At 27.2% G+C, this 26,494-nt stretch overlaps 1 protein-coding gene across 5 annotated transcripts; it reads right to left on the bottom strand.

Moving 5' to 3' along the window:
• Positions 1 to 1,479: 1,479 nt before the first annotated feature.
• On the bottom strand, positions 1,480 to 24,220 carry LOC117171933 (set1/Ash2 histone methyltransferase complex subunit ASH2). 5 transcript variants are annotated; one of them, XM_033359597.1, is made up of 12 exons: positions 24,131 to 24,220; positions 23,825 to 23,977; positions 21,565 to 21,743; positions 19,106 to 19,278; positions 18,851 to 19,025; positions 18,621 to 18,758; positions 14,891 to 15,099; positions 11,269 to 11,446; positions 7,766 to 7,910; positions 5,115 to 5,250; positions 4,776 to 5,027; positions 1,480 to 2,176 (listed from the first exon to the last, which is right to left on the bottom strand). In XM_033359597.1, exons 1-12 carry the CDS (start codon positions 24,151 to 24,153, stop codon positions 2,072 to 2,074), a joined length of 1,866 nt encoding a protein of 621 aa, XP_033215488.1. In that variant the 5' UTR covers positions 24,154 to 24,220; the 3' UTR covers positions 1,480 to 2,071. The 5 variants fall into 5 exon arrangements, with proteins under 5 accessions (XP_033215488.1, XP_033215489.1, XP_033215490.1 ...); XM_033359598.1 differs by having other exon boundaries at positions 18,621 to 18,755; XM_033359599.1 differs by having other exon boundaries at positions 18,621 to 18,665.
• Positions 24,221 to 26,494: the final 2,274 nt, after the last annotated feature.

Raw genomic sequence — 26,494 nt, 5'->3', positions numbered from 1 at the left:
AAATTCTCGAAGCCTTTTCAAGTCTTTGAAATCCGTGAACTCTTTTTAAAATGTTCAAAGTCCTTTAAAATATTATAGAATTTGAAATCTTTAGAATTATTTTGCAGCCTTTTAAATGTAAAGATATTTTCCGGTTTTCAAGGTTTAAAAACAATTGAAGGAGAATTCCAGGTTTTCAAGGTCGCTGGACACTCTGTGGAAGTGAGGGGAGGGCTAGTAGGGTTATGTGAGTGATTAGGGGTGAAGAAGTGACGACTGGAAAAGGAAAGTAGGGTTGTGCTAGCTTGGGAAGTGAATGGAATGTGGGGGGATTAAGGGATGTAACGGGAGCAGAAATAAGTAATTAGGGGAAATTAGGGAGGATAAATGATTACAAGATTGGGAGGTAGTGAGGGGAGGGCTAGAAGGGTAGTGCGGGTGAATGGGGCAGGGGTAGTAAGGGCTGGGCGAGATAAGTACTGGAAGTGAGTGGAAATAATCGGAAGTGAGAAAGGATAGTGAAGGAAAGTAGGGAAAATCATTGGATGAGAGGGAAGCGCTAGTAGGGTAGTGCGGGGGAATGGGGAGGGGAAGTAAGTGCTGGGCGAGGAAAGTAGGGAAAAGGGGAGCGTTAGCTGGGGAAGTGAAAGATGGTATGTGGATAGGGGAAATTAGGAAGGGGAAGTAAGTGGAAATGATTGACAGTTAGAAAGGAAAGTAGAAGAAATAATTGGATAAGAGGGAAGCGCTAGTAGGGTATTTCGGGTAAATGGGAGTGGGCGAGTAAGGATGGGGAGAGAAAAGTAGGGGAAAGGGAGTGTTATCTGGGGAAGTGAAAGGTGATGCGTGGATAGGGGAAATTAGGAAGGAGAAGTGAGTTGAAATGATTGAAAGTTAGAAAGGAAAGTAGAGGAAAGGAATGTAGGGCAAATGATTAGATGAGAGGGAAGCGCTAGTAGGGTATTGCGGATGAATGGGGGAAAGGGTGTAAGGGCTGGACGAGAAAAGTAGGGGAAAGAAAAGTCTTAGTTGGGGAAGTGAAAGATGTGTGGATAGGGGAAATTAGGCAGGGAAGTGAGTGGAAATAATTGCAAGTTAGAAAGGAAAGTAGGGGAAATGATTGGATGAGAGACAAGCGCTAGTAGGGTAGTGTGGGTGAATGGGGGAGGAAAAGTAAGGGCTGGGCGAGAAAAGTAGGGGAAAGGGAAGTATTAGCTGGGGAAGTGAGCGGAAATGAAAGATGATGTGTGGATATAGAAAATTAGGAACGGGAAATGAGGGGTCAATAGGAAGGGGAAATACGTGGAAATGTTAAGGGCTGGGCGAGAAAAGTAAGGGAAAGGGGAGCGTTAGCTGGGGAAGTAGAGGAAAAAGAAGTTGGGAAAGGCAGGGGAAGTGATGGTTGAAAAGAGGGTAGGAAAAGTAGGATAAGGGAAGTAGGGAATACTAATTAAGACTAATTTTCGATGTATGGAATATCATTTTCAATCAAGTGACTTCTCGATTTCAATTAATTTTTATTTTTAATTTCCATATGAAAGTTGTACAATCCAACCACGTTAACTTTTACTACATATCCCACCGAATCATCATCTGAATGTTATTATGAGCATACATTTGTTTCAGGGACATATTGATCAAATAGTACATCTTTAAAAAGCAAGTAGCATATAAATACTTTATAAATTTCACGTATCGAAGATGCAATTTATAAATTTGCAGTTTGATATATTTTCCTAAGATTTGGTCGAAGGTCAAAGCCCTTGATTCCTCTCCTGCACGTAAAAAAATGTTGAATCTCCTATTTCGAGGATGAATTAAAGCCGTCGAAAACGATGAGGCTTAATGATTAAAGAAAAATTAAGTAACACGTCAGCGAGTGAGCGCCTAAGTTTCATTGAAGAATGAAAGTGTGTAAGGGAAAAATGATCACTTAATCAAGTTCATTCAAGAGTGATAACTTTTCTCTTTACTGTCAGACTTAAAGGTTCTTAATTTTTTTCCTTTTTAGATTTCAATGAAAACAATGATTAGATGATGAACTTATTGAAATAATATTGATAAAAATACAAACAAAAAAGGTGCATTAATGTCAAGAAGTATATGTGTCGAGCCTCAATCTTCCTTCGTTTTCAGTGAGGTAAAGAATATCCGCGAGTGATTGTTCGGCTATGGTCTCTTCTGCCTTTTCATGCATCTGCAATTATTATTTTGATCATTTTCAGTAATAACCATCATACAGCATTTTATACGGAGTCATTTGCAAATTAAGTAAGACATCCGTAAAATATATGCATTTTTAACCAAAAAATTGAGGGTTTAACTGAAAGGATAAATTTTGAACTAAAAATGGATGAATAAAATTTTAAGTAAAAACAATTAATTTTAAACTAAAAAAAAATGAATTTTCAACTCAAAAAATTAATCTACGAAAATGGTTGATATTTTCATCAAAAAATATTATCATTTTCATCGGAATCAGTTAAATTAAACCGAAACTAATCAAATATAAGTTTAAAGATTAATTATTAACTAAAGAAAAAGTTTAATTTTAAATCAAGAAAATTAGTTTTTAATCTAACGGACAGCTTTGCAACAAAATCAATAAATTTTCATTCAAATTGTAGATTTTCCTATTAAAAGCGATATATTTTTCACCAATAATGAAATAGTTCATTTTTCAGTTAAAAAAAGTGATCTTTAAACAAAATAAATGAGTTTTTACCCGAAGGACACTTTTTCAACCATGAAGATTAATTTTCGACCAAAAAATATTAATTTTTAACAAAATACATCGATTTTCAAGCAAATGTTTGTATTTTGAAGGAATTTTCAATCTAACAGTTAAATTTTTCAATAAAATGATGAATTGTCAACCAAAAAGATTAAATTTATATAAAAAAGAGATTAATTTTCGACAAAAAATGAAATAATTGAATTTTCAGTCGAAAATAATTATTTTTAATCTAATATTTGAATGATAACGAAATTTTCAGACAAATTTTCAACAAATTGCAGGAATTTTCAACCAAATATTTTGTTTTCAACCTAACATGGAATAGTTAAATTTTCAGGTGAAAAATTTTTTATTTTTAAAGCATTTTCAACAAAAAAGTTAAATTTCTAACAAACAAATAAAAAAAGGGAATTTTTCAACTGAAATAATAAATCAACAAAAGAAAATATATTAAACAGAGTAGTTCCACTTTAAAATAAGTAGTTGATTTTTCATTAAAAAAATAAGAATTCTCAGAGACCAATTTAATAGTTGATATTTTTAAGAACAAAAAATTATAATTTTCAATAAAATAAAATTGGACTGATATTCAAATCAATATGAGTTTAAAGATTAATTCTTACCTAAATAAACAGTTTAGTTTCAAACCAAAAAGATTAATTTTCTACTTAACTGACAATTTTGCAACAAAATCCATACATTTTCAATTAAATTGTTGAATTTTCAACTAAAAACGATGAACTTTCCACCAATAATAGAACAGTTCAGTTAGAAACATTATTTTGGATCTAAGGAAGTGAATTTTTAACCCGACAGATACTTTTCCAATCAAGAAAATTAAATTTCTACCAAAAAAGATTAATTTTTAACTATATAAATACATTTTTAAGTAAATATCTGTATTTTCAAAGGAATTTTCAATCTAAGAGTTAAATTGTCAACCAAAGATTTGCATTTTTCACAAAAATGGTGAATTGTCAACCAAAAAGATTAAATTTTTAACAAAAAGTAGTAGTCTCAACTAAAATAATAAATCATCAACAAAAGGAATGTAGAGTTAACAAAGTAATTCTACTTTTTAATAAATAGTTGACTTTTCTCCCAAAAAGTACGAATTTTCAACAACAAAAAAATGTAATATGTAGTTGATATTTTCACGAAAAAAATTATAATTTTTACTCAAAAACAGTTAAATTGAATTATAAAATAAGAATTTTAAACACATTGGTTAAATCCAAAATCAAAACAGACTGATTTTCAAAACAATATGAGGAATTTTTAACTAGACTTGAATTTCTAACAATCAAAGGTGAGTTTTCAAAGACTAAAAGGCAATGAACCAACCAAAGACCAACGACATGGATCTTCAATTAAAAAAATGAATTTCTAACAAAGTAGTTCAAGTTTCAACAAAGCAGTTAATTTTTAAATAAAGAAAATTAATTTTCTGCCAAAAAAAAACTAAACAATTTTGCTACAAAAAACATGACCTTTAAACCAAATTGTTGAATTTTGAACTAAAAACGATCCAACTTCAACAACCAATGGAATAGTTAAAATTTCAAGTAAAAAAAGTATTTTTAAGCAGAAAAAATCAATTTTAAACCAAAAAGATTAATTTTCTATTGAAAAAAATATAATTAAAAAAGGATTTTTAACTATACAGAAGAATCATAGAAAAATTAACAAAGTAGTTCCACTTTTAACTAAAAAATGTGAATTCTCAACAAAAAATTTAATAGTTTATATCTGAATCAAAACGAATTATTTTCACCCAAACATTTGTAATTTTTAACCGAAAAGGATGCAATTTCTCATCAAAATAGAGAAATTTTTAACCTGAGAAGAAAGGCTTATGAAGTAAATAATTGAATTTTTCACAAAATAATCAAATTAAATCTAACTTCAGTTTTCTGAAAATTCCCTGACATTCCCTGACTGTCCCTGACTAGTTTGCAATTCCCTGACTTTCTTAGACTTTCTTGCATGCCCTGACCAGTAGCAACCCTGTTATTATTGAAACCAGTTGTTTAAATTTTCTAAAATTTATAACACCTACCCCTCTAAAGGATAAATCCGTGGGTGGAGATTTAAAATTTGGCCCAAAATTCACCGAAACAGTTGCACTTTTGTGAATTGAAATCGTTGGGAAGTAGGCTCCTCTGTAAACATCCAAAAATGCTTCGCCCTGAGAAATTCCATTTTTGTAGAAAATGATCTTGCTATCGGAAAGAGGTTTCAGAGCTTTCAAAGCTTCAGGTACTTGGTCTTTCTCCTCGTAGTAAAGGTGACTTTTGAACTTCACTAAAGGCTAGAGAAAGAATTTAATTTTATAGAAGCTCCGTAGTTATTTCTTATTTTTTATTTTTTAAAATATGCTTTTGAGACTTTTACTTACTCTGTCTTTATAGGTATTCGGAATGTGTGACTTGTCATGAGCATCGGGTAAGATTATTAAAAAGCCCAGTGTATCACCTTCCCCATAACCCGGACTGTAGTGTTTGCCCCTACTCTCGTGAAAACGCGTACCTTTTCTGAAAAGAAAGCAAAATTCGTAATATTATAAAATACATGTAAGGATACCTGAAGAAATATTTTTTCTAGATTTTCAAAAACCTTGTTTCGGAAATTTCATTCTTTTGACGAGATAAGGATCCATTCATTTTTCTAGATTTTCGTCAAATTCATCTCTAAATTTTTTGTATATCATGAAAATTTCAGGAAATATTACTTACCTTACTGACTACAATATCTTCTATTGGAAAATGAAAGTTAAGAAATATTTTTCCCACAATTAAAAAATAATTGTTTCAAAAAATGAGAAAATTTACCAATTATTGTAAATCGAAGTTCGGCGGTGCTTCATTTTTTATATTTAATCAAAAAATAGGATTTTTTTACCTAATAACGAATATATAGCGGAGTTTTTTTTACATTATATAGCTCTTAATGCATAATTCACTCAAAATTTTGAAAAAATAAGTTTTTAAAAAGAATTTTGGAAACTTTCAAGAAATCAATATTTTTTTGAAGTTCCTGAGAAAATTTTAAATGATTTTTTTAAACTATTGTCAGAAATGTCGAAAGAAATGTAGAAAATTTTCAATTTTTTAAGATTGCAAAATTATAGACAAAATTTGTGTATTTGAAAGAATAAGATAATTTTCTTTTGGGGTTCTTAGAAAAGTTTTATTATATTTTTATTTTGAAAAATTAATTTCAAGAAAAATAAGAATTCCAAAATTTTTAAAAATGAATCTGCAAGATTTTAAAGCAATTTCTTTAATTTTTCAAGAAAGAAAAGAAAATGTATATTTTTTGAGATGTTGAAGCCTTTTAACGATCTTGAAAGGTTTCAAAAAATTAAACATTTTTTAAAGATTTTTGAAGATTTCCTCAATTTTTAAAAAAGGATCTCGAAGGTTCTAGGAAATTTTTCTTAAAAATTTTGCATAAACTTTTGCATATATCGAATAAAAAATTAGAAGCTTTTCAAGAATTTTTAAAAGTTTCATGAGGATAAAAAATTTCTAAAGATTCATAAGAAAATTTTTAATGATCTTTACATTTCAAAATCTATTTTAAAAGGTTATATCAAAAGATTTTCAATCATTTGAAATGATTTACATAAATATTAAAAAAAGAATATCTAGGATCTTAGGGCCATGTTCTATCGTTGAATCATTAAAAAAAACAACAAAATGTAGAGTTTTGAAGATTTAAAAATAAAATTTTGAAGCTCTTTGAAAATTTTGGTAGGTTTAAAGATAATAAACCAATTTTTTAAAGATTTTCAAGTAAATTTCTAATTATTTTTTTAATAAAGAGAATCAATTCTTACAGAAGATTTAAAAATATTTACAAAATTATCAAAAAAGAATCTGAAAAATTATAAGTCCATTTTTTGTAATTAAAAATTTTTTTTATATAAAATGTTAGAAAAAGTTTGATTTTTTAAAATATATTTAGAAATTTTGAGAAAATATCGAAAATAGTTTGAAAATATTTTTAAAAAATTGAATCAATATGTAGATTTTTCAATATATCGAAATAAAATTTAAGGGCTTTCAAGGAATTTGAAAAGTTTCAAGATAATAAAAACATTTTCTTAATATTCCTAGGAAATTTTCGAAGGATTGTTTATGCTGAGAAATAGATTTTTAGCGATTATACAGAATGATTTTGAAACATTTAAAAATATATCCAAGATTGTCAAAAATTATTTGGAAGATTTTAAAGCAACTTTTAATTTCTAAAAATTTTCAAAACATTGTAGGGGAAATTTGAATATTTTTAACAGATATTAAGAAATCTTTAAAAACATGTGCTTTATTTCCTTAAGAATCATACGAAAATTATATGTATATAATCTTAAAAACAAGTAAACTTAAAAAATGGTCCTTCGAAATTTGTATTGTTTATTAAAAATTATGTATGCTTCTTCCATTATAGTTTGATTGCAATTTGTTTTCTTTCTTGACTGAAAAACTTTTTTTGGTTGAAAATGAACTTTTTGGTTGAAATTTGGATTTGAAATATCGAAAATCATAAAACATATTTTTTTAATTTTCTTAAGAATCCTAGGGAAATTCTAAACCTTAAATACAAATAAATAAATAAGCCTAACAACTTAATAATAATAAATAATAATATTTATAATAATAACTCAATGTAAAATTTGCTAAAAGTATAATAATTAAAAGAAGATATAGGGATGAATTTGTCCTCTTGGTCTCAACTTTATCACAAAATCTCAACTTTAAGCATGTTAATACCGTTGAATTTTTTTTTAATGTACACAATTTGAGGGTCACATGTCACCCTCTAAGGAATTATCTGCAATAGAAAAGAAAATATAGTTTAAATTGTCGAAATACAAATTTCAAAATTTAATTTTCGGCATAGGAACCTCTGAATTTACATATTTTTAAACTGGCAAAAATAGGGGTTCATTTTCTAACCAAAGAGAGAAATTTCCGAATCAGGATTTTAAAAGATTAAAAAAAAAAAGAATTCCATGATGATAAAGAGTAGTAAAATCTTTAGCACCTTGATCTCCAACAGTAACCAAATTTGTCGTAACCTAGAGGCGCTTGTAAATTCGCATACTCTTGGCCCCATCCTAGTCTTGTTGCTGATCCTTCTGGCATTTCTTCGATTGTTGCCTCCCAGTACCACTTTCCTCTACTAACACCTACAATTTAGAAAAATAAAGTTAAAGAAAAATCCAGATTTAAAAACTGCTTTTAACTGAACTAAAGAAAACATTTTTAAATCTCAATTGTAAAGATAATTTAATTGACTTCGTTTTTTAACTGGAATTAGGGGCCTATCAAAAAATACAAAAAGGCCCCTATAAAATTTGCCGCCCCTTTTTAACTTTCATTCTTAGTTTTGCCGATTGCAGAGTTGACTAGAAATAAAGTTTTTTAGGTTCATTTTTCTATACATCAAATAAGGAAATAACCGTTAGCTAAAAACAAATGAACAACAAACTTTTAATAAAAAGCAGAAGCATAAATAAACAAATTCTCCATTTTTTGGTGACCCTTACTATTATTTAAAAAATGTATTTCTAATATGTTAAGCAGAGATGAAATTAAAAACTTATAAAATTGACTAAAATAAACTGGGACTAAGCGGCACATGTAGATTAAACCGGCACACCCTTGGTTCTGCATTTCTGCATACTGTTTTTTTAAAAGAATATCTTGTTTTAAATATATAACTGAATAAATCGACTTAAAAATTTCCAAAAGTATTCCTTAAATAGTGAGGAACAAATATCTCACTCGAAGATTTTTCAACTTTGAATGGTTTTAATAATATTTGGTTTAGTTATGACGGTTTATTTTATAATAAATAATTTAATTTGAGGAAATTTTCTTTTCACTTTTTAAAATTTATTATATATCACAGAAAAAAATTGTAGTGACCAAAAATTGTGATTATACGATTTTTTGATTCATAAGCTCTTTAAAATTCGAATTATTTCATGTAAATTGAAATCAATTAAAAAGAATAATTTTGAAATTGCTAATCCTACTTTACAAAAGTCAAACCAGTTAATATTAATTGCAAAATTACAACCTATTAAAGGGAAATATTAAAAATTTCGCGATTAAAATGAAAATCCAGCACCCTTAAATTGCAATCATTCGAAATTACCGAAATTATTCCTTTACTGATGTATCAGTTTCAAATAGTTTAATTTTTTTAATTTCAAATCTGGCTTTAGAATTATTATTCATTCTTGAAATTTTCCAATAAAAAATAAAAATGTTGAAATTAAAAATAAAAATGAAGAATACAAAACAAGATCTAAAATTATTAAATTCAAAACTGACCATCAAAGCTTTTTGTTATGCAATTGTAAAATATTTAATAGCAGAATGTTCCTGATATTTTAAATATTTGAATTTAAAAATAAAATATTTTAATATTTAAAATTCGCAACCTCTGAAAATTAAATAAAGAAAAAACTTTACTTTTAATACCTGAAAGATTTATCTGTTTTAGAATTGCGTATTTAAAACTGTAACATTCAATTAAAACCATCGAAATTTTTAAGACCTTAAATATACAATATTATAAATAAATATCATAGCATGTAGTATGAAGTCACATTCAAAATACGACTGGATAGATTTTTTTACTAAAAAATGTGATTTCTGTAAAAAAAATTCACTGTCATTTTCACATTTCAAAATTTTTAATATTGCGAGAAATATTAAGAACCTTTAAAGTTTGATTCTTCTAAACAATTTTGAAAAAAGGGGGAGTTTACCACTCATAAGAGTGCACGATTTCTTTTCAACCAAAAATAGAATAGTGCAATCTTTAGATTAAAAAAATTGAATTTCCAACAATATGTATATAGAAATTACAATACAAAAAGTGAATTTTCAACTAAAAACTGAAACATTTTTAATCAAAAATAGAATAGTTAAATTTCCTGTTAAAAAAATTGTAGCCGTATGGCTACAAATGCAACAATTTTGTTGAAAAATTCTCGTTTTTTGTTGAAAATTAATTTTTTTAACAGAAAATAGTAGTAGTAACTTTAAACCTAAAAAAATGAATTTTCAACGAAAAATTGAATCATTGATTATATCCAAGCGGAGCTAGAGAGCGTTTTTTTGACAATCTTAAGATTAGTCAATATTTTAATAATATTGATTTAGACCAGTAAACAAAAAAAAATTAACATCTAAAATATTGAAAAATTGAATAGTTGATATTGCAACAACAAAATATGTTAATAATAAATAAAAAACAGTTGAATTTTAAAAAAAGACAAATTTTAAATGAAATACTTAATTTTTAAGTTCAAAGCAAATTTTCAACCAAAACAAACATTTTAAAAAAAATAGTTAAATTTTAATCGAAAGAAATGAGTTTGAAGCTAAAAAAATGGTTTTTATCCAAAAATGAAATAGTTCACTTTTGCGTTTAAAAAAATTTTGTTGAACCAAAGAAAGGAGGTTTGAACGCGATACTTAAATTTTCAACCAAAAATAATATATTTTCAACCAAAAAGATGAGTTTTCAATCCAATGATTCATTTAAAAAATAAAAGAGGCGAATTTTTAACAAAAACGGGACAGTTGAATGTAGACAATCAATTTTTAATGTTAAGAACTGATTTCCACTAAAACCGTTTATTTTAAACCAAAGAGATGAATCTTCAACAAAGTAAAACGGAATAGTTTCTATTTCAACTAAAAAATATTTTAGATTAAAAGCCGTAGAATTCAACCAAAAGTGACGAATTTTCAAGAAATCATGTAATTTTTTAATAAAAACCGTCAGTTTTTAACCAAAGCTAAAACAAAACCAAATGAAAGACAAATTTTCAAAAGATAGTTCGATTTTCAACTTCAACTGATAAAAGTTTAATCAAAAACACTTGAATTCAACAACAACAAAAAAGAATATTTTTCTCCAAAGCACTTGGTTTTTTAATTTGAAAACGTGTTTTTTTTAGTTTTCGCTATGAGAAATAGAAAACATTTGAAAACATCTACTCTGAAACGCTCTTTCAAAAAACAATAATGTTATATTTCTGAAATTTAGAACTATGCAACAACAAAAAACTGATCGTGCTTACAAGATTAAATTTTTTCTTTTCAAATTGACTGACACATTGACTTTATTTTACGAATGAAGTATACAGTTTTATTAATAATTTGCATAAAAAAGCTCTTTTTCATATATTAAATTTGAATTTTTAAACAACTCGGACCCGAACAGGTCGCGCACTTTGGTGAGTGGTAAACTCCTCCATTATAAGCTTTCTAATTGAAAAATGAAAAATTACCAAAATGCGCCACCCTGCATTTTCATTACCAGTTTTTTTTTTCTATTACAAAATTGACCAAAAAAAGCTAACGCCAGTAAAAACAGGCATGTTCCATAATAATAATTTTTTAAATCTAAGCCTCCGTGACGCCCTTAAAAATTGAATGTCCTAGGCTATGGTTTTTTATGGATTTTTTAAATAATTCATATAAATTATATCATGATGAAATTACTAAATATGAGTGACATACAGTGTGTAGCTCTAATCATGCAATATCCCTTTTCTCCCGTGACGGCGAGCCTATCTTCTGAAACTCTGAGCTGAGGCGCTCGATCATGTAATGCAAGCAAAACTGCACTTGGACTTAAAGATCTGTAAAGCCATCCTGGAATTGGCTTTCCCGCCCAGTCAGCGCTTTCATCGAATTCCTGTATTAAAAAATCAGCTTCATTTAATCTATAATCATAATTTACTAACGACAAAACCTGGAAAGGGGCGCACAGTGCGGCGAATTAGAAAATTGGGGTTCAAAATGATCCAGAGCCTACAATTTTCATCCGATTCCATCTTTTTTTTTAATTGAAGCTAATTAAATTCTTAAGAGTTGCAAAATGCCCAAAAAAAACACAATTTTTCATATTTGAGCTGCCTGTTCTGTAGCATTCATTGAATTTACCTCAAAAAGGTGAAAAACTGATAGATTTACAATCGATTAACAAATCCTAATAACTTAGATGAAGTTCGTGCAATCTGTTCAATTGTTATAAACAAATTTATGAACAAAATCGATTATTGCTGTACACTGAAGGCTGGAAGTTCTTTTTATCACGTTTTTCCCCGCGAAATCGAGTGAAATTAATGTTTCGTTGAAATCAATCATTAGGTTTGCCTTCAAAAATGAAAATTCCATGACACAAATGGACAATAGAAATATTTACCATTGTCATAAATAATACTGATTAACAAATGCATTAAGCGGTCACTCTTTGATAGAAAATATCCATTTTTTTTGCATAATTGTAATTGTTCTTTCTTAATGAAACGTTCATTATATCATAAAAAATGAAAATCCTACGACTCAAGAGCCTTCAACGACTTCAATGTCCTTAAAAAAAAAGCATAGCAATTGAAGTTGAGTCTTGAGTGACGAGAAAAATGTGAGAACCGGAACAAGTGAAAAACAAAACAACTGAAAATCGCTTGTGTATGAAATTTATTTATAACAATGAAAAAAATTATACTTTAGTATTTGATTTCAACGAAACATTAATTTCACTCGATTTCGCGGGGAAAACGTGATGAAAAGAACTTCCAGGCTTCAATGTACAGAAATAATCGATTTTGTTCATAAATCTGTTTATAACAATTGAACAGATTGCACAAACTTCATCTAAGTTATTAGGATTTCTTAATCGATTCTAAATCTATCAGTTTTTCACCTTTTTGAGGTAAAATCAATGAATGTTACAGAACAGACAGCTCAAATATGAAAAATTATGGTTTTTTGGCATTTTACAACTTGAATAACAAACAAACAGAGCCTTTTTAGCAAAATCGCCCTCGATAGACGTCTTCAGAATTTAATTAACTTTAATTAAAAAAAAAGGTGGATGAAAATTGTAGGCTCTGGATAATTTTTAACCCCAATTTTCGAATTCACCGCACTGTGAGGCGGTTCAAAAACTACGTCACACTTTTAGGGGATGGGGACGATTTCGTGACGATTTGTGACATGGCGGGGTAAAGAGGTATCGCAGAATGTCACATAACTCGTGGGAAATATAAAAGCGAATACACATTTTTTGAAATGTTTGAAGATACGAAAATTAGAGATTTTGTTTGACAAGTAATGAATTCCTCTTAATTCTCCTATTTTCAAGAAAATTCCCAGTTTTCTCGGGGTTTTCGATAAAATGTTAACTGAATTAATAGAAGAAACTCAACTATTATATTTTCGGCCAGAATTCATCTCTTTTAATTAAAAATTAGTTTTCTTTTTTTGTTGAAAAATAATTGTTTTAAACTGAAACTTGAATTATTACATCATTTGTTAAAAATTGATCATTTTCAGTTGAAATTTGATTGGTCGTTTTTAGTCTAAAATTTAACTTTTGGATTGAAAATTCATCTTTTTGGCTTCAGAATTCAACTGTTTTGTTGGAGAGTTTGATTTTTTAGTTAAAAATTCTATTATTTTGATAGAAAAATCAGCTATTTAGTCGAAAATGAATTTATAGCTTGAAAAAACGTATATTTTGTTAAAAATTCGTCTTTTTTGTTAGAAAATTAATCTTCTCGGTTGAAAATTCAACTATTTTGTTGAAAGCTGAACTACTTTTTAAAAAATTAAATGTATTCGTTAAAAATTTATGGCTTTGGTTGAAAATATAACTATTTTTTTGCAAATTCGTTTTTTGTTGTTGTAGAAACTCAATTTTTTGAAATGGAAATTTAACTATTTGGTTGTAAATTTAACTTTTTTGTAGAGAATTTGGATTTTTTACTTGAAAATTAAACAATTTTTTATTTAAACCAAACATTTCTGTTCGTATTCATACCAATTTGTATTTTTATAGAAAATTTAACTGTCTATTAAAAAATTAATTTTTTTACTTTATAATTCAACTATGTTATGGAAAATGTAACTAAGGTTTGTTTTAAGTGTAATATAATATAATTAAAAATTCGACCATTGGGTTAAAAATCGTTTTTGCAAGTCAACAATTTAATTGAAAAAGTTACAAGTGACTATTCCCTTGAAAATTCATCTCTTTTGGTTGAAAGTTTAACTATTTGTTTGTAAATGCAACTTTTTCGTTCATTATTAATTTTTTTTATTGAAACCTTAATTAATTATTAAAAATTCGACTATTTTCTTAAAAAGTAAATTTTTTAATACAAATTTCAAAGGCTTTGTTGAAAATTCGATTGTTTTTATAGAAAATGTGTGCTTTTGATTTAAAAATTCTTTTTTCTTTTGTAATAGAAAAGTTCTTGTTTGGAAATTTATCTTTCTTAGTTAAAAGATCAGTTGCCTTCTAAAAAATTGACTTTTTTCTTGAAAATTCAACAATTTGCTGGTAGATTTTTGAAGATTTATCTTTTTGAATGGAAAAGTCAACTGTTTTTTAAAAAAAGTGGAATTTTTAGCTTGGAAAATAAACTCTTTCGTTGTAAATAAAACTATTTCGTTCATGATTAATTATTTCTTTGTTGGAAATTTATCTAATTGCTTGAAAATTCACTCCTATAGGTTGCAAATTAAATTATTTGTTGAAAATTCGACTATTTTGTTAAAGTCGCGTTTTTTGTTTTGAAATTCAACTACTACTTTGATGAAAATTCATCTTTTTTGGTAAAAAAATCTTTTGTTAGAAAACTTGTCTCTCTTGTTTAAAAATTCATCTGCCTTCTAAAAGTTTCATCTCTTGCTTGAAAATTCAACTATTTGGTTGTCAATATTTGGAAATTTATCTTTTTGAATTTAAAAGTCAAATGTTTTCTAAAAGAAATCGTCTTTTTAGCTTTAAAACTTAACTCTTCTGTTGAAAATACAACCATTTGTTGAAAATGTAATATGTTTCGACTTTAAATCGTAAGCGTTTCACATTAAATACAAAATATTCTAACTATACACAAATATTATTTAAAAGAATTTATTCCCCTACATTCGTGAAAAATAACCCTGTTTCCCATTTTGGGCTGTGAGGTCTCTTAAAATATTATCCTTGTAAGTTTGGTATTTATTTTATGCGCCTATCAAATAAAAGCCAGAAATAGTTGTTTCAAATAGCGTGGCGTACTTTTTAAATAGTCTCAAATCTGCGTTTTTTTTCCTCGGGATCTAATCCGTCATTTGAAAAATAATATACCTGTCTGAAAGGAGCATGAGGATCCGGCTCAGCTAAAATGTATCTATATCCATCTTTATTAAAAGGATGCTCTAGAGGATAACCATGCGCAGGAAGTTTTGGGGCTGCCATGTCAGACCCTCTTCCTTTTTTTCCTGGTCCCGTTCCAGTTCCTTCTCCAGGAAGTTTGCGCTTCGCATTGCGGCCACGAATTCCAGTACTGAGCGGTACTGAAAAATCAAGAAGTTTTTATAAAAGTATTAGAAATAATATAAATTTTATTAACAAAATTGTTCAAGAACAAGCTTCGAAGTGCTCTAATGAACTAAATAAAGTATCGAAAAAGTATCTCCCCGAAGAAAAAATTATCCTTCACAATAAAAAAAGTATTAGAAAAGTATTCATTTTTAATCAGTCCAAACATTAGTTTTTAAATTAAAAGTGTAGAAAAATTAAACTAAAAAAGAATGTATTTAGAAGGAAAATTTCTTTATGTTACCAAATATTTACAAAATATCGGACAAATTGTTGTCAAATATCTAAGTGGTTGCGACACTGGTGGCTGTTTTCAGTTTGTTTACCTAGAATAAAGATGACTTATTTACAGCATCATCAATTTTGTAAACAGAAATTTCCAAGTAAGTAATTTTTGAATGATAAAATTTATTTCTAAATCGTTCTAAACATTATTGATCAAAGAGAACATATTCAATGTAAATAATTTTTTAATATTGAGAAATAATTCTGTTCTTGACATTTTGCTATCACACTATAATTTGGCAACTTTTTTACACTCTTAAAAAGATGAAAAAAAAGATATTATGGAAAACAACGTTACCGGTATTGGGAATGAGATTTATAGAAATTTTTAGAAATAATTTAGGTTTTATTTTAAAAGATTATTTTTACGTTTTGAACATTTTAAATATCTGAAAAAGAAGATTTTTAAAGTTTTAAAAGTATTGACAAGATTCGAAAATAATTAAAATCTTGAGAAGATTTTAAGAAATTTAAAAGAAAATGTCAATTTTTGAAAATTTTGAACAAATTCAAACCTATTTTTTATTTTGAAAAATTATTTTTAAGAGAAAATTGAAAAACATTGAAAAACATTTAAAAACATTTCAAATTATTTCCTAAAATTTCGAAAAAGAATGTTAACGAATTCAAAGAAAAATGTTTCAATGTAGCAAGATTACATTAGAGTAAGTTTGAGATATATCTAAAATTTTTAAAAAGATTGGAAATTAATTTAAAACTCGACAAAAACTCAAAAAAGTTAAAATCTGAATTGTACATTTTTGAAGCTTTCGAAATACAATTTTGAAGCTTCTTAAGAATTTCGAAAAGTTCCACAATAACATTTTTTTCTTAAAATTCATGGGGAAAGTTAAACTGATTTTTTTTTGTTTGATAAATTAATTTCAAGAGAATATTTAAAAAGATTTAAAAGAATTTCAAAAGGTTTCCAAAATTTTGAAAAAAGAATCTGGAAGATTTCTAGGCAATTTTTAAAATTTTTCCGAATTTCAAGAAAAGTTTTTTAAAAATTCGAATAATTTAAATAGATATTTAGAAACTTAAAAAGCTTTAAAGGGAGTAAAAATATTTTAAAACCTTGAAAGATTTCCAAAGATTTATCAAATATTTTATAATTTCTTACAAATTTCTAAAAGTTCTGAATATGTTTTAAACTGTTTCGAACGTTTTCTACAACTTTTTAAAATCGTATAAAATACATAAATAATACTTTTTCGACATATCTGAAATTTTCAAAAAATCTTTTGGAATTTTTTCAAGAATCTTAGGAAAATTAACTTAAAAAAGAAAAAGTTGTTAGAAATTTATATTTTATAATCAAAAATAAAGACGAATTTTTAACTAAATAGTTGAAGTTACCACTAAAAAAAGATCAATAATGAATCAAAAATCGAATGGCTAAATTTTCAGTTAAAAAAAATAAATTTCAATAAAACAGTTTAATTTTCAACTAAGTTGTTAAATCCACAACCAAAACAGATTATTCATTTTTACCCAAAAAGTTAAATTTGTAACCAAAAATGATTAATTGTCTACCAAAAAAAGATAAACTTTGATAACAAAAGTGGAGTTTTTAAGTTAAAACTTAAATGTTTTTAAAAAAATCTGACTTTTAATTACAAAAAGATAAATTTTGGAAAAAAAGGTAATGTTTATCCAAGACAGGTGGTTTTTTAATAAAACAAATCGATTTTCAACCAAAAAAGAATAATTGCCTACTAAAAATAAGATAAATTATTCACATAAAAATGAGTTCTAAAGCTAAAAAGTCGAGCGTTTTAGAAAAAATTGGATTTTAATCCCTAAAGGATGACATTCCTACAAAAAATACGTATTTTCTATCCTAATAGCCGAATGTTCATCAAACCTGTTGAAGTTCGAAACAAAAATATAACTTTCCAATGAAACAGTTTCATTTTCATTAACATGATTAAATTTTCAATAAAATAACTAAAATTTTAACCTAATCAGATGAATTATGAACCAAAAATATAAAAGGAGACTTTAAAAAAAATGAGCAGAAACAAAAAAAGGGAAATTTCTTTGCAATAGAAAAAAAGAAGAAAAATTCTTGTAAAAAGGAAAAAAGAGCAACAGTAAAGAATTTAAAGTCCAAAAATACATCGTTGGATTATCTCATTGAATTCTATTAACTCAGTTTGCATTTGAGTAAAAAGAGAAGAAAAAAAGGGGGAACTTTCTTGAAAATAGAAAAAAATAAAATAAAAATTCGTTTAAAAAAGAAAAAAGGCAACAGGAAAAAGCATCTCTTATGTTTAATGGACCCCTGTGTTTAAAAAACAATTTTGAGCTTCACAGCCCAACTTGCTCTTTTGAAAAAAAGTTGAATTAAAAAAAAATTATCGACCAAAAAGATGAATTTTGAATCAAATAATTGAATATTCCATTTTAAAAATCAATTTTTAATCAAACAGCTGCATTTATTATTAATGAAATAATTGCATCTCTTATGTTTAATGGACCCTTGTGTTCAAGAAACAATTTTTAAATCTACAGGAATGACGAAAGAATTTTTTCAGTTTCTTGAGCCTTTTCTATGGTAAACATACGTTCATTTTTTTATAAGTCTGGGAAATCATAAATGTAAAAACAACCAATTTTAGAAAAACTGTTTACATTTATGATTTCCCAGACTTATAGATTTTTTTCTAATACATTTTTACCGAAGAAAAGCCTCAAATATCTAATAAAATTTTGCTTTTATTCCTATAGATTTTAAAATGATGTGTTTTTTTAAGGGGCCCTTTTAACATAAATTATCGCCTTATAGAGCTGTAAAAATTTAATAATTTTGAAGACCTATGAAAACATTTAAAAAAATGATATACTCGAAAATAGAAAAAAATATGGAAATAACAATTTCTTAATGCATTTTGTTTTTTCGACCCACCCTAATGTGTATACTACGCCTTCTCATTTTGAGATTTTTTCAAAAGAAACACATCGATTGTTACATTTTTATTTTTTCATTTGTTTTAGGTAGAGTAGTATTTTTTATTTTTAAAAACTGAAACTTGTAAGTACGATCAATTTTCCATCTCCAATTTGTCAATCACTTTTTACTGGAATAAGTAGGGAAAAAGTATCCTTGCCTAAAAAAAAGTATAAAAAAATTTAAAAAGTATGGAACTTCGAAGCCTGCAGGAGGTAATATTTTGATATTAAAAAAAAATTATATCTCGTTACGAACCTGGCTTAAACATGTGTTTGAGATTTTGAAAATTGTTGGTGATAACTAAGAGATAAATATTCTGATAAGATAAGACAATTTCTGATAAGTATGTTATATATGCTTCTTTCTCTTCTAAGATGTAAATGTAGTTTTCTTCTTAAAGTTATAAAAAGTTTAGTTATACAGAAGATATTTATGGTTATTTCAAGATCGAAATTATAAAATTGGTAAGACCTATTCTGACTTACCTACGTACTCTAAACCCATTTCAGTTATTTTGAGTTGCCCACCTTTTATCATAGCTTCATAATTAGGTTTTATTAACACAAGATCTGGAGTTGAGAGTCCGAATAATTGGCCATCGGTATTATTCTCGTCCATTGTGAAAAGAGTTCCTACGTCCTTCAGCAGAGCTTTGTGAATCTGAAACATAAATAATTTCATATTTTACCTGCTGTATCATTAGATCTTAGGCAAATATTTAACTGTATAATTAAACTCACGGTTGCGTGCCACGATTGTGTAACTCTTCGTGGCATAGTCGTCATACTTTCCCAATGGCATTCGATGAAGGGAATGATATCCTTTTCTTTGTGAAAGAAAGTCCTGTAGTCGTTATCCTTTTGACAAATTTGCAGTAAATTCGCAATGGCGGTTACGCACATTTGTGGAAAAGCTAGAAGTCAAAACAGTAGACACAAAATACTTTTTAAAAGTCATTTTCATTATAGGAGCTTCACAGCCCAACCTGCTCTTTCGAAAAAAAAGTTTAATTAAAGAAAAAATTAATTATCGAACAAAAAGATAAATTTTCAATCAAAGAATTGAATTTTCCATTTTAAAAATCAATTTTTAATCCAACAGTTGCATTTATTACTAGATTTTTGAACTTTCAAGCAAAAGAGACGAATTTTCAACAAAATATTTGAGTTTTTAACGAAATAGTTCACTTTTCAAGACATACAGACAAATTTTTAAAAGAAAATTTAATTTTTAACACAATAGTTAACCCAAAAAGACGAATTTTCAAGAAAACGGTTGAATTTTCGACCTAAAAAGATGACTTACAAAGAAGTTGGATTTTTATCTAAATAGTTGGATTTATAAATGTAAGTTTTCAACCAAATGGTAGAATTTTTAATAAAAAATATTAAAATTCTACCAAAAATAATTGAATTTTCTACCAAATAGTTCAATTATCAACAAACAAAATTTCATTTTCAACCAAAAAGATTACTTTTCTACCAAAAAAGATGAATTTTCTATCCAAAAACACGAACATTCAACAAAATAATTACACTTTCAACTTTATTTTTGAACTTAAAAAAATGAGCTGAATTTTCAAACAAAGAAGAATTTTCTACAAAAAGACGAATCTTGAACCAAATACATGAATTTTCAACCAAAAAGTTTAATTTTAAATGAAAAAATATAAGTTTTTAATCAAAATAGGAATAATAGGATTTTCGATAAAAAAAGTTAATTTTCATTAAAAAAAGAAAACGAAATAAATTTTCAACCAGTTGAATTGAACTAAAAAAATTAATTTTCTGTCAAATACATAAATTTTCAACATATAAAGAATGATTTTCAACCAAAAATGGAATAGTTAAGTTTTCATATAAAATAGTAATTTTTAACAACAAAAAGAATTTTCCATAATATATTTAAATTTTTAACTAAACTAATCAATATTCAACAGAGAAAATTAATTTTTAATCAAGCAGTTCAACTTTTAACCAAATTTAAGAATTTTAAATCAAACAAGATAAATTCTCAAAAATACATCTAATAGTTGTTATTTCAGCCAAAAAAAGATTATAATTTTGAATCAATTATTGTATTGTATTATTGTATAGTTGAATCTATTAAAAAAATACAGTTTTTTCAGCCAGTGAGAAAAAAATGGCAAAATAGTTGAATCTTCCACAAAAAATGATTAAATTGCAACAGACAGTTTGCTTTTTTTAACAAAAAAGGTTAATTTTCTACGAAAAGACGGATTTTTTACAAAATACATGAAATTATAACCAAATAGTTGAATTTTTAACTTGTAAAGGATATAATTTTTACAAAAAATAGAATAGTTAAATTTTCAGAAAAAAAGTAATTTTCAATCAAAGAGATCAAGTTTCAACTTAAAAAATGAATTTGCTAAAAAATAGTTCAACAACAATCAAGAACAGTTGAATTAATAAAAAAAGGTATAGATTAAAAATTAATTTTATACCGAAAAAATGAATTTTCACCCAAGAAGATTAATTTTCCACAAAAATATACGAACTTTCAACTAAAACGGTGAATCTTTTACAAAGAAATGAATTTTAAACCAAAAAAGACGAATTCTCAAAGAAAAATGTAATATATAGTTGATATTTCAACGAAGAACGATTTTTATTTAAATGAAAAAAAAACGGTTGAATTTGACCAAAATACGAAAAATTTTCAACGAATTAATTATTTTTGCAACAGACATAAATTTTTAACTGAAATGAGACCAATAAAATGAATTTTTAGCAAAATAGTTCCACTTTCAACGAAGCATAGCTGAATTTTTAAACAAAATGAATATTCTCAACGAAAAATGTAATAGTGGATATTTCAACCGAAAGGAACATTTTAATTTAAATAAAAAAACAGTTCAAATAAAATACAAATTTTCACCAAAAAAATAGTTTAATCCCGAATAAAAAAAAAATTATTTTCAATAAAACAATTGTATTTTTAACCAAAAATAGTGGTATTTTCTTATTGGGTTATTTCAATTCCTCGAACAACTTTGTTCGCAAGTAAGTGAAAGAATGAGAAAAAAGGAGGTTTCAAGAAAATGTAGAAAAAAAAAAGGAATTATTTAATAAAATTCTGAAGAAAGGAGAAAAGAGTGTTACTTCTACTTGAAGGATTAAAAAGTAAAAGATACATATTTTTAACTTATTTAGATTATATGTTAATTGATACTTACGTGCTTGGTTTTTCTTGAAACTCTCGAGACCAGTTGGTGAACAGTTTTTGCACATAAATATATAATTCATCATAAATGGTACTAGTTTCCCCAACTGATACCCTATACAAGATTCGTGGAACCATCTCGAACAACTTGCACAAAGCAATTCGGCAATATTCAGATTTCGGTCTTTGCCGCTAAAAAATTACAAGAACGATTTTTTTAAACAGGTACTACATTTTTGGAGATATAATTACAGAAGTACTTTGCAAAAAAAAAAGAGAAAATTCTGGGGTTAAACGGTAGCCAGGGTGGCCGTTTTAATCGAAGAAAAAATTCGAACTACTAAAAAATATTTTAAATTGCAGTAATAAAGACCTACATAAATTTTAATTTATAAATTTTTTGGGAAACCCTCACTAATTTACACGTATAAAATGGAAGGTTTTTACACTTTTTAGGTGAACAATTTCAAATGAAATGATGTTAAACTGAAATATTTTTCAATTTTAACTTTTATGAAATTAAAAAAATCGTCGCGACATCTAAATCTTTTTTTTTTAATCTCGGCAAAATACAAGATCATTATTTAAAAAAAAAGAAATGAAATTTTACCCTCTCGTTTAAAAAAGTCAAAATTTGATTTTCCATTGGGCTCCCCAATTTTCAGTAAATAAAATTACTTTATTAATTTTGATTTTATTATTTAACAAATTCTGAATTTGCTAATTTTGGGAATATTTTCTTTTTCAGGACTTTTCAGTCGCCTTTCTTAAAAATTAATTTTTGTTGTTGAAGATTCATAATTTTTAATTAATATTTAATTGAAATTTTTTTGTAGATAATACAACTATTGGTATAGAATTTTTTTTTTCGTTAGAAATTAATTTTTTCATTTGCAAATTTAACTATTCTGTTTTTCGACGAAAATTGGACTTTTCTAGTACAAAATTCATACATTTTTGGACAATTCGTTTTTTTTTTTTGTTTTAGTTTAACTGTTATTGACTTAACATAAAAAATATTTTTTGGTTGAACATTATTTTTCAACTAAAAACTTAAATATTCCATTTTTTGTTAAAAAGTGATCATTTTTGGTTTAAAATTCTACTCTTCGGTTTGAAAATTTATTGGGTTCAGATGAAGATTCATCTCCTTGATTGAAAATTTAAATACACAAGTTTTAACGCTAAAATTGATAAATTGTCTAAGTTTGAACAGATTCGAAATCTTGAAAAATAAATTATTGTTGATTTTTTCAGCATGGAACTACAGTTGAATTTATAAATTATTAATTAATTTATATTTACAGTTCATCAACTCAAATTTTTTTGAGAAAATATCATGAACTTCAAATGTTTTGAATTTTTACTTGTTTAAGTCTTCTTCTAAGTTAACAATTGAACTTGACTAGAAAAATAGTTAAAATTTATTTTAAATTGCATTATATCATGTGATATGGAATTTGTGATATTTCAAGTGATTGGATAGATTTTTCTGATTAAAGTTCAGGGTCTAGAAATAAATAAAAACATTTTCAGTCCCAAATTGAACTAATTGGTAGAAAATTAACTTTCTTGTTAAAAATTAAAATGTTTTCCAGAAAATTCGTCATTTTGGTATAAACGTTTAACTATTTCCTTGAAAAGTTTTCTATTTGAGTTGAAAATTCTATTATTTTGGTAAAACCTTTAACTACTTTTCTTTTAATTAACTATTTGCTTGGATATTCGTCTTTATTGGTAGAAAATTTATCTTCTTGATTGAAAAACTATGGTTGAAAATTTGACTATTCAATTTTTAATATCATAATCGGCAATTATTTTATTTTTAACTGATTCAAAATCATCTTGTAATATCAATTACTGTTCAATTTTAGACACTAGAACTACATTTCAATAAGAAAAAATATTAATTAATATTTATTTTTGACATTCGAAGTGATTGGATAGATTTTTCTTCTAAAAAATTGTAAAATCACTGATAAAAATATAAATTCACTGTCATTTTGCCGGTTTCGAAAAATTCTCACTTTTGCGATCAAGTGACCACCCTGAATAATGGGTATTATTTGTATATTTTTCAAAAGAATAATTTGAAAAAATAATTGTATTTAGAGTTCAATTGCACAATTTTGCCAATATTCTATTTACTCGTTTTATTCAGTTTTTATCAAAATAAAGAGATGAAATCACTGAGCAACTTCAGATATCACATATTATTAAAGAAATTTAGTTTTAAATTTGTGAAACAAAGGTTAAAGCAATAAAAACATTACCAATAACAGTTTCCTGTGTCGGTGAGAGCACGACCATTTGCCTTCTCACTGTTTTCGTCAGCAATTAATTTTGGTTTAACTTTTTCTTCTACTTCAAGTTTCTTCGTCTCATCAATAATTTCACTCGCCCCATTATTTAAAATGTCTGGTACACTGTAATAAATAAAGAATGATTGAAATTGTCCGAAACCACATAACCTCAAAAATATGTTTTATTTTGAATTGATGAAAATTATTGAGTCAGAACTTGTAACGGAATAAACAATATATAATGTAAATAAGGAAATTATTTAATTTTTTAAAAACCTTTCAAATTTTTCTTCCGACATTGTTGATTTTATCAATTTTATAAATTATATTCTACAACATTTCTGTCAACACGTCCAACGAACAGAACTAAACGACTAAACTAACCAACAGAAGTTGAGAGTTCAGTACTGCCAACATACAATTATTACCCGGCACTCCAATCGATGAATGTTATTAATGAAAAAATTAATGTTAAACATTTAGAGTGATATTTTTTATTAAGTTTTATATAAAATTAATGATCTTATCAATCATTTTGGATTTCTTGTAAAAATAAAACAAAAATGTACTGAAAATGATAAATTTGTTACAAGTGTTGGCAACACTGCCATACAATTCAAAATTCAATACATATTTTAAAATAATAAAGTAAAGATTTATTAAAATCATTAAGGCCACGTGACGAATGTATCACGTGACCAGATTCCCACCTTACCGCCACTTTTTTTATTTCCAACTTATTTTCATACGAAGCGCCACATCGAGTTGAAAATTTGGGATAATAAATAGGAAGCACTAAGAAAGGTGGGCCGGGTACTAAATTTTAATAATTATTAAAAAAGCAAAAAAAAATTATTAACAAAAAAAAAACTTTTTTCATGATTATGCAAATTTAGGACCAGACACGCCATTCTTAGTGCTTCTTGTTTAGTATTCGGCATTTTTAACTCGATGTGGCGAGTCGTGTGATGATAAGTTATGAACATCGACCAGAGAGCATGGACATAGAAAACACGGGACTAGGAATGCTATCGGAACTTGGGGAGCGGGGTTGAATCAACGAGAGGGGGGAGAATTCCATGAGTGAGGATAGCCGCCATCTGACGATGTGCCGTTTGTTTATGCGCACGAGCATTTTTGCCGGCAAACTGTGCATGGAAATATAAACATGTGGGCGCTGCCATGTTTGTCGCGGGACATCAAAAGATGGCGGACCTCCCCCCTCATTGCATCACCCCCGCAATGGCATGTCTAGTCCCATGTTTCCTATGGAAATAAAAACAGTGGCGGTAAGGTAGGGATCTGGTTACGTGGCTCACTCATTACATGGCCTTAAGGGGGGTTCCTACTTTGTTGGGTCAAACAAATCGTTTTTTTTCTTTTTGCATTTTCGGATAGATATATGTTTCAAAAATATACCTGGAAAATTTTAAGTCAAAATATAAAAAATTTCAGAAGTTATGGGCCGTTGAATGGAGCGGTGTCAAACGCGCCGAGTGCTTTGCGGCGGTGAAACCGGTTCCGATTTTAGGCTTGTTTTTCACGTGAATGAGGAAGGTGGCTTGTATGGACCTGGCATAACTGACTAGGCGTAAGTACTCTCATATTCTGAACTTTATTTTAAAAAATGATTGTTTTAAATCTGATGTCAAATTTGTGATTTCTGACCGCTTGAACTATGAAAATCATATGAATCTTGGAAAAAAGTAATTTTGCAATAGTTTTTATTAAATAAATTGTTTATATAATTTTTTATTGCAAAAATAGTACCAGATTTGAAATCAGTGATATCGAAAGCTATGGAAAGCATATGCATCATTCAGAAATTGTAATTTGCTTTAAAAAATTGTTTATAAAAATTGTTTAAACAAATGAAATTTGCAAATTTGATGGCAGATTTGAAATAAGCGACCCCGAAAACATACGAAATGATGAATAAGTGTATTTATAGCGTTAAAGTTCAACATAATTTTTTGCGATTTTTATGAAAAACTTTGAACGCGTTTTTCTCAAAACCACGTTTTCCGTGTTGGTGGAAGTCCCACAAGGCGCAAAAATTGAGCAATCACTATGAAACTTTTTTGAAATATTCTCAGAAGGTGTCCGCACAAAGTAGACTACGATCATAAAAAAATATTGAAAATTGTTTGTTTAAAAAAATAATTAGAAGCAAAAAGCACGTGAAAAAATCAATTTTTTTTTTCAACATCTCATAACTTCCTCATTTTTAATTTTTTTTTCTTCATTCTAGTCTACTTTGTGCGCTATAATGTATAGATTATGAAAATATTTTGATTTTTTGTTTTAGATTTTTTCTACGGCGGACAGATCTTCCACCAGCGGGAAAAGTCGCCGCCGACCACACGCCATTGATCAGTGTCCCCCTCCCCCCTTTTTATGTAACGACCCAAAAAATTTTGTAGTACTACATAAACATGGACAAACAATTGTGGAAAATTTTAGCCTCTTATCTTTTATACTTTCCTCAAAAAATATTCCCAAAGAAACAGCCGGATTTCGGCCCAACAAAGTAGGAAACCCCCCTTAAGTCTATAAATTTGAATAATAATTCCAACAAATTTTTATTTTACCTTCTTACATATAAAATTCAGTGAATATTTCGGTGAAATTCATGTAGGT

Source organism: Belonocnema kinseyi, chromosome 4 (assembly GCF_010883055.1).
Source record: "Belonocnema kinseyi isolate 2016_QV_RU_SX_M_011 chromosome 4, B_treatae_v1, whole genome shotgun sequence".
NCBI classification, from domain to species: Eukaryota; Metazoa; Arthropoda; class Insecta; order Hymenoptera; family Cynipidae; genus Belonocnema; species Belonocnema kinseyi.
The sequence above is the reverse complement of the archived record's forward strand: the minus strand, read 5'-3'. Positions and strand labels throughout refer to the sequence as shown.